At 45.6% G+C, this 12729-nt stretch overlaps 1 protein-coding gene across 1 annotated transcript in view; it reads right to left on the bottom strand.

The window, feature by feature from the left end:
• LOC139277602 (rho GTPase-activating protein 39-like) overlaps positions 1-12729 on the bottom strand; it is a 238507-nt gene that overhangs the window by 23229 nt on the left and 202549 nt on the right. Inside the window, exon 4 of the mRNA XM_070896288.1 lies at positions 10626-11946. Coding sequence (XP_070752389.1) covers positions 10626-11946 — 1321 coding nt within the window. The remainder of the gene's footprint in view (positions 1-10625; positions 11947-12729) is intronic.

Genomic DNA, 12729 nt, shown 5'->3' with positions numbered 1-12729 from the left:
GCCAGATAAGTCAACCGTTTGACTCCCATTTTATGCTGTTAACTGAACTCAGCCAAGACATTGGTAAGGACTCTGAAATTGGTCTCCGTGTCCCCTGGGATCGGGGAGGGTAAACATGATCAGGGTTGCCAGTCCTAATCATTATCCGCTTTTCTCTGATCAAAGTACACGTGTGGATTGGGCTCGGCTGTCATGCCGCCACCCCCAGTCGAATATCCTGTCAATACAATCAAAGCTTACACCTGAAGAATGGTCACTTGTCTCAGGTTCTGGAGTGCTACCATGGAACTCTACCCTTCAGCAGATGAGATTTGGGTGGGGTGGGGTGGGCGGAGCAAAACTGGAGAAGAAAAAAAAGGTACATTCCATGATGCAAAAATATTTTGGTCACCCTCATCTTTAAAGTTGGGGAAAACAGCTCATGGAATCTGAGAATAGTACAGCACAGAAACATTCAGACTTGCATTCATATAGCGCCTTTCACAACCTCAGGACATCCCAAAGCGCTTTACAGCCAATGAAGTATTTTTTAAAGTGCAGTCACTGTTGTAATGTGGGAAATGCGGCAGCCAATTTGCGCACAGCAAGCTCCCACAAAGAGCAAGGTGATAATGACCAGATCATCTGCTTTTTCGTGATGTTGATCGAGAGACAAATATTGGTCAGGACACCGGGAAGAACTACCCTTGTTCTTATGTAAATAGTGCCAGGGGATCCTTTTATATCCATCTGAGAGGGCAGATGGGGTAACGTCTCATCAAGTCTACACCAGTGTTTCACTCCACACAAGCCACCTTGTCTAACCCCACTTTCCTGCTCACTCCCTGTATCCTTCGCTATTATTCTTCATCAAGCAGCTATCCAATTCCCTTTTAAAAGAAGTGATCGGCTGTGCTTCGACTGTTTGGGACGGAGAATTGCACATTCTAACTACCCCCTGTGCTAAGGACAGTTTTTTTTCGAACTTCCCCTCACATTCTTTCTGCTTTGAGCGAACTTTGATCCTCTGGCTCCCCTGAAGAGATATGAAATCAGTGACTATGGTCGAAGGCATCCTAATTAACAGATCACAAACAGCGCACAGCTGTTATCACAAGAATTTTAAACTGGGTTTGCTTTAAATTTAATTCAGTTCTTGCTGCTCGTTTCAACATAATTTTGACAGGGAGTTACAGCTTTAAGTTTTTTTTAAAATGCCACATTATTCTTAGGAATTTAACATTTCTGCTCACCCATTTCAACCCATTAATTGATGTCCTTTCCCCTCTAAACACTGGCCTTTTCCATCAACCGGATGCGCAGTGATGTGGGAACCAGATCAATCACATTGAACTGGCCCGTCACCGCTGCATCAGGAAAATTTCTCCTCCGCTGGGAGCTTTCCGAGGGTAGAGCCAGTTGGAATTAAGATCACATATGGTAGCTCTCTGAAAAGTTCAGTTGGTAAAGACAGTACTTTGACTTTAACACGCCAGAAAGTCCCAGTGTTTGATTCTTGGCTTGTGCTAATTGATTTAATCCCAGCTGGGGCCTAAAAGTGATCTCAATATCCTGTGGTGCGGGAGGGAAAAGAGGAACAAAAGCAGGCAACACTCCTGCTTTTCATGACTCGTAATGACCCCTCCTTCAAAGTGCAAATCTATGGGCATCAGGTGAGGAGATTGAACCCAGCTGCGATGAACTCGATGGTAAATTTCTTGCCAATACCGAATACTTACGCGTGAAAAATGGGCGCTGGCATGAGATACTGGGAGTACTGTTGGGGAGGAGTTAAACTAACATGGCAGGGGGATGGGAACCTATGCAGGGAGACAGAGGGAAATAAAATGGAGGCAGGAGCAAAGGATAGAAAGGAGAATAGTAAAAGAGGAGGGCAGAGAAACCCAAGGCAAAAAACAAAAAGGGCCACATTACAGCAAAATTCTAAAGGGGCAAAGTGTGTTAAAAAGACAAGCCTGAAGGCTCTGTACCTCAATGCGAGGAGTATTCGGAATAAGGTGGACGAATTAACTGCGCAGACAGCAGTTAATGGATATGATGTAATTGGCATCATGGAGACATGGCTCCAGGGTGACCAAGGCTGGGAACTCAACATCCAGGGGTATTCAACATTTAGGAAGGATAGGCAGAGAGGAAAAGGAGACGGGGTGGCGTTGCTGGTTAAAGAGGTAATTAATGCAATAAGTAAGGAGGGACATTAGCCTGGATGATGTGGAATCTGTTTGGGTGGAGCTGCGGAATACCAAAGGGCAGAAAACGCTAGTGGGAGTTGTGCACAGACCACCAAACAGTAGTTGTGAGGTTTGGGACAGCATCAAACAAGAAATATCGGACGTGTGCAATAAAGGTACAGCAGTTAACATGGGCGACTTTAATCTACATATCGATTGGGCTAACCAAACTGGTAGCAATGCGGTGGAAGACGATTTCCTAGAGTGTATTAGGGATGGTTTTCTAGACCAATATGTCGAGGAACCAACTAGAGAGCTGGCCATCCGAGACTGGGTAATGTGTAACGAGAAGGGACTAATTAGCAATCTTGTTGTACGAGGCTCTTTGGGGGAAGAGTGACCATAATATGGTTGAATTCTTTAGTAAGATGGAGAGTGACACAGTTAATTCAGAAACTAGGGTCCTGAACTTAGGAAAGATAACTGCGATGGTATGAGGCGTGAATTGGCTAGAATAGACTGGCAAAGGACACTTAAAGGGTTGACGGTGGATAAGCAATAGCAAACATTTAAAGATTACATGAATGAACTTCAGCAATTGTATATCCCTGTCTGGAGTAAAAATAAAACGGGGAAGGTGGCTCAACCGTGGCTAACAAGGGAAATTAAGGATAGTGTTAAAACCAAGGAAGATGCATATAAATTGGCTAAAAAAAGCAACAAACCTGAGGACTGGGAGAAATTTAGGATTCAACAGAGGAGGACTAACGGTTTAATTAAGAGGGGGAAAATAGAGTACGAGAGGAAGCTTGCAGGGAACATAAAAACTGACTGCAAAAGCTTCTATAAATATGTGAAGAGAAAAAGATTAGTGAAGACAAACGTAGGTCCCTTGCAGTCGGATTCAGGTGAATTTATAATGGGGAACAAAGAAATGGCAGACCAATTGAACAAATACATTGGTTCTGTCTTCACGAAGGAAGACACAAATTAACCTTCCGAATGTACTAGGGGACAGTGGGTCTAGTGAGAAGGAGGAACTGAAGGATATCATTATTAGGTGGGAAATTGTGTTAGGGAAATTGATGGGACTGAAGGCTGATAAATCCCCAGGGCCTGATAGTCTGCATCCCAGAGTACTTAAGGAAGTGGCCCTAGAAATAGTGGATGCATTAGTGGTCATTTTCCAACAGTCTATCGACTCTGGATCAGTTCCTATGGACTGGAGGGTAGCTAATGTAACACCGCTTTTTAAAAAAGGAGGGAAGAGAAAAAACGGGTAATTATAGACCGATTAAGTCTGAAATAAGTAGTGGGGAAAATGTTGGAATCAATCATTAAGGACGAAATAGCAGCGCATTTGGAAAGCAGTGACAGGATCGGTCCAAGTCAGCATGGATTTATGAAAGGGAAATCATGCTTGACGAAAATCTCTGGAATTTTTTGAGGATGTAACTAGCAGAGTGGACAAGGGAAAACCAGTGGATGTGGTGTATTTGGACTTTCAAAAGGCTTTTGACAAGGTCCCACACAAGAGATTGGTGTGCAAAATCAAAGCGCATGGCATTGGGGGTAATTTACTGACATGGATAGAGAACTGGTTGGCAGACAGGAAGCAGAGAGTCAGGTTAAACGGGTCCTTTTCAGAATGGCAGGCAGTGACTAGTGGAGTGCCGCAGGGCTCAGTGCTGGGACCCCAGCTCTTTACAATATATATCAACGATTTAGATGAAGGAATTGAGTGTACTATCTCCAAGTTTGCAGATGACACGAAGCTGGGTGGCGGTGTGAGCTGTGAGGAGGACGCTAAGAGGCTGCAGGGTGATTTGGACAGGTTAGGTGAGTGGGCAAATGCAGAGCAGATAAATGTGAGGTTATCCATTTTGGGGGCAAAAACACGAAGGCCGAATATTATCTGAATGGCGGCAGATTAGGAAAAGGGAAGGTGCGACGAGACCTGGGTGTCATGGTACATCAGTCATTGAAAGTTGGCATGCAGGTACAGCAGGCGGTGAAGGCGGCAAATGGTATGTTGGCCTTCATAGCGAGGGGATTTGAATATAGGAGCAGGGAGGTCTTACTGCAGTTGTACAGGGCTTTGGTGAGGCCTCACCTGGAATATTGTGTTCAGTTTTGGTCTCCTAATCTGAGGAAGGACATTCTTGCTATTGAGGGAGTGCAGCGAAGGTTCACCAGACTGATTCCAGGGATGGCTGGACTGTCATATGAGGAGAGACTGGATCAACTGGGCTTTTATTCACTGGAGTTTAGAAGGATGAGGGGGGATCTCATAGAAACCTATAAGATTCTGACAGGACGGGACAGGTTAGATGCGGAAAGAATGTTTCCGATGTTGGGGGAAGTCCAGAACCAGGGGACAGAGTCTTAGGATAAGGGGTAGGCCATTTAGGACTGAGATGAGGAAAAACTTCTTCACTCAGAGAGTTGTTAACCTGTGGAATTCCCTGCCGCAGAGTTGTTGTTGATGCCAGTTCATTGGATATATTCAAGAGGGAGTTAGATATGGCCCTTACGGCTAACGAGATCAAGGGGTATGGAGAGAAAGCAGGAAAGGGGTACTGAGGGAATGATCAGCCATGATCTCATTGACTGGCGGTGCAGGCTCGAAGGGCCGAATGTCCTACTCTTGCACCTATTTTCTATGTTTCTATGACTGCCACTCCGATGGAACCGTACTGCAGCAAGAGTCAGGATGGGAGAGGCAAAAACTGGGACAAGAAATACTCCCCTCTGCTCAATGAAAGTCAGCCACAACTGGACCATTTCAGGATGTGGGATAATTCAGGAAACAAAGTGCCAATCAGGGACTGTTGGGACTCCCAATACGACAAATGGACAAGTTAGGACATGTGACTGGAAACTCACATAGCCGTGCAAGTACTCAAGACCAGTTCAGTAGGACCCAGCGAATTACGATCAAAATTTTAGTTAGCATTTTGGGTTTACCGAGAAAATTAGAGGAATTAAGTGAGATAAGAAAAATATGTCAATGTTAATATTAGGCATGAGGTGCAAGCACTCACAAATATGGTGTCTTATCCAAATTCAGAGGGTCTCATCAAAATTATGACAATTAAATTGAGTGGTCACAATTGTATTGTAATGTTTACCATCCTCTGCTTTTATTTCTTTGTTCAAAGCAGAGAAATAAAGCACAGATAGGCATTCAATCTGCAAGTACAAGTTTCCCGAATTATCCTACATCCTGAATTGGTCTAGTTGTGTTTCACTGAATGGCGGAACAAACTCAAGGGGCTAAACGGCCACTTCCTGTGTTCCTATGTTTATGGAACTAGGTATTCAGCACTCCAGGTTTTGAATGAGAAGCCAGACAGCGATAACTGGTTTGGGACTATCCAATATGTAGCGATTGAGACTAGAGCTATTTAGTGTGTGTAGAGCCTGTACAGAATTCACTATGTATGGATGGTCTAATAACTTGCCGTGTCTCACCACTGGGGGTGCTTTGAGAACATGTGGACAAACAGAAGCGAGAAACGCTAGGGTATGTAATTTGACTGCGTGTTCTCAAGTGTAACAACCTCCCATTCCTGACCTCACCCCCCACTTGCAAACATCTTGGTACGTGTGATGAGGTCAAACATACTGAGACGTGTTGCGGTTAATAGCACTTAATTCAGGGTTGCTATATCCTAGAAATTTTCAGCACGGAAGGAGGCCATTTCGGCCCACTGTGTCCGCGCTGGCCGACAAAAAGCTATCCAGCTTAATCCCACTTTCCAGCTCTTGGTCTGTAGCCCTGCAGGTTATGGCACTTCAAGTGCACATCCAAGTACTTTCTGCCTCTACCACCCTTTCAGGCAGTGAGTTCCAGACCCCCACCACCCTCTGGGTGAAAACATTTCCTCTCAAATCCCCTACCAATTACTTTAAATCTATGCCCCCTGGTTATTGATCCCTCTGCTAAGGGAAATAGATCCTTCCTATCCACTACATCTAGGCCCCACATAATTTTATACACCTCAATAAGGTCTCCCCTCAGCCTCCTCTGTTCCAAAGAAATCAACCCCAGCCTATCCAACCTTTCCTCATCGCTAAAATTCTCCAGTCCAGGCAACATCCTCGTAAATCTTGTATATATCCAAACCAAAACACTCCTGGTTTTCCCTTGTGAACTGTCAAAAGACAATAAAAAACGCATGGAACACCAATGTATTGCATTGGTAACTAACGGGTAATTGCTTTTTTTGAGCCATGTTCCAGCCCTGCGAGCTCTACCACCAAGCAGAAAAGCAGCAACGTCATGGAAACACCATCATCTACAAGTTCTGTTTGTGGATGTGATGTTACAGTTATATAAAACTCTGGTTAGACTCCATTTATAGAGTACTGCACACAATTCTGGGAATTGCAACGCAGGAGGGATATATTGGCCTTGGAGGGAGTGCAGTGCAGATTCACCAGAATGTTACTGGGGCTAAAAGGGTTAAATTTATGAGGACAGGTTGCATAGACTAGGCTTGTATTCCCTGGAATGTGGAAGATTAAGGGGTGATCCAATTGAGATGTTTATGATGATTAAAGGATTTGATTGGATAGATAGAGAGAAACTAGTTCCTCTGGTGGTGGTGGTGGTGGGGGGGGGGGGGGTCCAGAACAAGGGGGAAAAGCCCTAAAATTAGAGCCAGGCCGTTCAGGAGTGATGTCAGGAAGCACTTCTTCACACAGTGGAAATCTGAAACTCTCTCCCCCCCAAAAAAACTATTAAGGCTGGGGATCAATTCAAAACTGATTGATAGATTTTTGTTAGGCAAGGGTATTAAGAGATACGGAACCACGACGAATAGGTGGAGTTAAGATACAGATCAGCCATGATCTAATTGCACGACGGAACAGACTTGAGGAGCTTAATGGGCTGCTCCTGCTCCCCACGTCACACACCATTCAGACTTGGACAATATATCGTCGTTCCTTCATTGATACTGGGTCAGCATCTTGCAGTTGCTGGGGGGATTGGGGAATGGGATGGGGAAATTGTCTCATGAGGAGAGATTGAGCAGACTAGGCCTATATTCTCTAGAGTTTAGAGGAATGAGAGGTGATCTCATTGAAACATTCAAAATTCTTACAGGGCTTGACAGGGTAGATGCAGGGAGGATGTTTCCCCTGCCTGGGGAGTCTAGAACCAGGGGTCACAGTCTCAGAATAAGGGGTCGTCCATTTAGAGATGAGATGAGGAGAAACTTCTTCACTCAGAGGATGATGATTCTTTGGAATTCTCTACCCCAGAGGGCTGTGGAGACTCAGTCATTGAGTATATTCAAGACAGAGATCGATAGATTTTTGAATATTAAGGGAATCAAGGGATATGGGGATAGTGCAGGAAAGTGGTGTTGAGGTAGAAGATCAGCCGTGATCTTATTGAATGGCGGAGCAGGCTCGACGGGCCAAATGGCCTACTCCTGTTTCTAATTATGTTCCCTACCTCACATCGCTGTGGGAGCCCTACCACCACCACTACTGCAGCGGGGCAAGGAATCAGCCCAGGACCACTCTGTCAGAGCAACAAGGGACACGCAATACCTGAAGGCTCGCTGGCATCACCTGAATCCCATGACCACACAAAAAAGATTCGGACAGAGTTCTCCCGAATTTTTAAACTGATGTTTCTTAGTCAACCAACAACACCGAAAACAGATAAACCGGTTATTCACCTCACAGCTGTGAGTGGAATGGCTGCTGTGATTTACCTACATAACCTGTCACTGCACTTCAACAGTAAATCGCAGCATGAAAGGCACCAAAATATTGTGACAGCAGGACAAAAGGATGTGTAAAGCCAAGTGCTATTGGAATTTTAATATTCAGTTTAAAAAAATATATATTTTTTAAAAATTGCAAAAAGTAGAAAGCAAGTTCATAGTTCACAGACTGAAACCTATTTCTGAACTTGGCTGTATTCTTTTCCACCTCACCAATTTTCTGCACCAATAGTCTTGCCCTCTCCTGCCCCGCATGGCCTCGACACCTTACTGGGACACAGGCGCCATGCATCGGCTAATGGTTCTGATAAGTGGTTATGCTTCACTGGGTGTTAACGGTGTCAGTCGGCTATTCGACATGGGGGGGGGGGGGGTCATCAGGGACAAGGATGACAGTGTCCTTGACCAGCATCTGCACGCGAGCATTTGCAGCAGGGGTTACTGAACAGTGGTCAGGAGCAAGAGCCTCGCCAATTTCTCCCTCTCCCTAACCCGGCCACTGTAAGAAAGAAATATAAAAAAGACAGTATCTACCTGTCGAGCCCACTCAGAACCTTGTGTGTTTCAATGAGATAAGGCGCCACTTACTAGGCGAGTACAGGGACCTGGAGTGCTAGTTTTCTCCCATCTAGAAAATGATCTCTTATATCAGTAACCAGTGGGTGCCGCAGGGATCAGTGCTGGGACCGCAACTATTTACAATCTATATTAACAACTTGGAGGAAGGGACTGAGTGTAACGTAGCCAAGTTTGCCGACGATACAAAGATGGGAGGGAAAACAAAGTGTGAGGAGGACACACAAAATCTGCAAAAGGACAAAGACAGGCTAAGTGAGTGGGCAAAAATTTGGCAGATGTAGTATAATGTTGGAAAGTATGAGGTCATGCACTTTAGCAGAAAAAAAATCAAAGAGCAAGTTATTATTTAAATGGAGAAAGATTGCAAACTGCTGCAGTACAGCGGGCCTGGGAGTACTTGTGCATGAAACACAAAAGGATAGTATGCAGGTACAGCAAGTGATCAGGAAGGCAATGGTATCTTGGCCTTTATTGCAAAGGGAATGGAGTATAAAAGCAGGGAAGTCTTGCTACACTTGTACAGGGTATTAGTGAGGCCACACCTGGAATACTGCGTGCAGTTTTGATTTCCAATTTGACGAAAGGATATACTTGTTTTGGAGGCAGTTCAGAGAAGGTTCACTAGGTTGATTCCGGAGATGAGGGGGTTGACTTATGAGAAAAGGTTGAGTAGGTTGGGCCTCTAACTCATTGGAATTCAGAAGAATGAGAGGTGATCTTATCGAAACATATAAGATTATGAGGGGACTCGACAAGGTGGATGCAGAGAGGATGTTTCCACTGATAGGAGAGACTAGAACTAGAGGGCATAATCTTAGAATAAGGGGCCGTCCATTTAAAACTGAGATGAGGAGAAATTTCTTCTGAGGGTTGTGGATCTGTGGAATTCGTTGCCTCGGAGAGCTGTGGAAGCTGGTACATTGAATAAATTTAAGACAGAAATAGACAGTTTCTAAAAGGATAAGGGGTTATGGGGAGCAGGCAGGGAAGTGGAGCAGAGTCCATGATCAGATCAGCCATGATCTTATTGAGGAGCAGGCTCGAGGGGCCTTATGGCCTACTCCTGCTCCTATTTCTTATGTTCTTAGCCGGCAGGGTGGAAGGATGACTATCTGATAATAGTGGCTGTCACAGTCAAGGGCAGTGGTGTTCTTGGTGCTTGGAATCAAACGGCTGGGTTACTCGTTCATTCAAAAACATATTTGTAAAGATTGCTGAAAACAGATGGTGCCAATTGCTTGACACTGTGAAATGGAAGCAATCTAGGATGAAAGGGGAAAAAAAAAGGACTTGCATTTATATAGAGCCTTTCTCAATCTTTAGATGTCACAAAGCACTTCACAGCCAATTAATTAAAGGGCCGTCACTTGCTACATCAAGCAATATGGTAGCCAATGTACGTACAGCAAGGTTCCACAAACAACAAGTAGGATAAATGGGCAGTCTATCTGTATTTGGTGATGTTGGTTAAAGAATAAATGTTGGCCGGGATACCAAGAGAACTTGCTGCTCTTTCTCAAATAGTATCATGGGATCCTTTATGTCCCACTAAACAGAGAGACAGGGCCTCGGCTTAACATCTCATCTGACATTGGCAGTGCTGTACTCCCTCAGTACTGCACTGAAGTGACAGCCTGGAGTTTGTGCTCAAGTCTCTGGAGAGGGTCTTAAACCTAGAACCTTCTGACTCAAGAGGCAAGAGTGCTACCAGGCAAGATCTTAAGAAAGGACTTGCATTTATATAGAGCCTTTCATGGCCTCAAGACATCCCACAGCATTTTACAGCCAATGAAGTACTTTTGAAGTGTGGACTCTCTTGCATTGTAGGAAATTTGTGCACAGCAAGCTCCCACAAACGGCAATGTGATAATGACCAGATAATCTGTTTTAGTGATGTTGGTTGAGGGACAAATATTGGCCATGAATAATTCCCCTGCTCTTCTTTGAAATAGTGCCATGGGATCACGTGCATTCCACCCAAGAGGGAAGATGGGGCCTCGGTTTAAGGTCTCATCTGAAAGACGGCACCTCCGACCATATAGCGTTCCCTCAGCACTGCACTGGAATCACACAACAAGCTTCCAACACTTAATCTTAAGCACACAAAGGTTAGCTACAGATGTGCGGTTACCTGTGGTGGGCTCCGAACTGGACTTGGTAATGACAGGCTAATCTGACTCGTAATGCTTCTTTCCAACGAATTGCTGGAAAAATCCACCTTTTCAAATGTTCTTTTTTGGCGGACCACTTCCTGTCGCGTCGATAATTCGCTGTCAACCGAGGCTCTGATGTCCGAGCCCAGTTTGTGCAATGATCTATTGCTGGCGGCAATGTCATCCTTTGAGCCGCGGTTAGCATACTGCCTGAAATGACGGCCCTCTGACTGCAGTCGGATTTTGTGAATGTCGGCCAAGATGCAACTCTCGGCTATGTCCGCATTCAGGCTCGCCTGGCTACCCCTGATCACAGCTGCCCTATTGACCACCGCCCGCATCTCTGCCATCAGCTTCTCATTCAAGATGTTGAGCTCACTGCTGCTGCCCAAGGAACCCGGTCTGGCTTGGCCTGCCATGGTTCTCCTCCCCTTCCTCCTCCTCAGACTCGGAGAAGGACCAGTCGAGTACCCAGAGTCCTGGTGGCTGATCACGGAGGTCGGGTACTCCTGCGACTGCATGCTGCTTTGGCGGCTGTGCACATCGTTGCTCTTCAAGGAGTTCATGTCCAGAATCTTCCACTGCTGCTTGTTGCTGTCCTTGGCCAGCAAGGGGCCCGGGTGAATTCGGCTAGAGCTGTCGCAAGTCCCACTCGGAGAAACTGACTGCTTCGAAGATGGATCAATGTTTACCATCTGCTTAATGTACTCTCTACCTGCCGGGCTGTACTCGGTGTTTGATGGCTTTCTTGCGTGCTTCGTCACTGCTTGCGTTTGGAAGGCTGGGCTCTGAAGCAGCTTTGTCGGCTGAAGCCCCTTTTGCGTGCCCTTTTGGGGCGCGATCAATTCGTTGCGAGAAACCCCCCCTGGGTCCACCTCCATCGGTGGCTCATCGTAGATCGGCGACTCGATTGGGGGCTCATCGTATATGGGGGCTGAAGTGGCACACTTTGGAGATAAAGGCTGCGTTTGCCCTGGTTGGGCCTTTTGGGGAGTCTGGTACGGAGGGCCATTTGTTAACACAAGGCAGAAGCCCCCGTTTTCTGTCTTTTTTAAATGCAGTGATGGCTTGGATTCGAGAGGGGACGATCCAACTTTACCCCCCAACGGGAAACAGCCAGCCTGCTGCGCTTGTGCCTGACCTGAAGCTTTGGTTGGATGGGGCTTCTGGATGGTGACCGGTGGAGAGTTGTGTTGCTGGGGTATTGAGGCATGGGAAGAGACCGAGCTCGTTCCACTATCAACTTTCACCAACATTGTTGCCTTTGAGCCTGGGGCTGGCTGCCAAGGGGAATTTGACCTGTAGAAGAAAACAAAAGGTCACTTTAGCATGACATTAATGGCATTAAAAGCACAAAAATGGAACTATAAATTAAAATATACATAATTGCTATACTATATGAAAGTGGCCATACAAGTGAGACACTGGTTCATGTGATGCAAACCGTAAATAACAATCCGAGCAACACAACACAGCAAGTGCATATCAGATTATGCGGCTCCTACTCACTATCGAAGCAATAATCCACATTAAAATGCTAAGTTATAAATAGATAAAACATCTCAGGACTCAGCCTACTGGTGGTGCTATTATCCTGAAGGAAAGGATCGGTCTGACATGTCACTTGTAATGAATGCATTCATTACCATACCATTAACCCAGCTCATGTCTGTTGTGCCTCTTAGTGGGCTGAATCTGCATTGCGACTCTGGGAGGAGCTCTTCATGCCTGATACAAGACTCCTAAAACAAGCACTCTACTCCGAGCTCCATCAACGCAGAGAAAACACTTCAAGGACACCCTCAAAGCCTCCTTGAAAAAATGTAACATCCCCACCGACTCTTGATCTTCTGCGTGCTCCCGACAAAGAGACTCCCAAGTACAAACAGCGGAAGGAACGCACAACAAACCAAGCACCCCACCCACCAGTCCCTTCACCAACTGTCTGCCCTACCTGTGACAGTCTGTAGATCCCGCATTGGACTCATTAGTCACCTTAGAACTCATATTAGTGAGAGTAAATATATTCAAAAAGGAGTTAGATGTAGCCCTTACTACTAGAGGGATCAAGGGGTATGGTGA

The sequence above is a fragment of the Pristiophorus japonicus genome, chromosome 12, assembly GCF_044704955.1.
Source record: "Pristiophorus japonicus isolate sPriJap1 chromosome 12, sPriJap1.hap1, whole genome shotgun sequence".
Taxonomy (NCBI): domain Eukaryota; kingdom Metazoa; phylum Chordata; class Chondrichthyes; family Pristiophoridae; genus Pristiophorus; species Pristiophorus japonicus.
The sequence above is the reverse complement of the archived record's forward strand: the minus strand, read 5'-3'. Positions and strand labels throughout refer to the sequence as shown.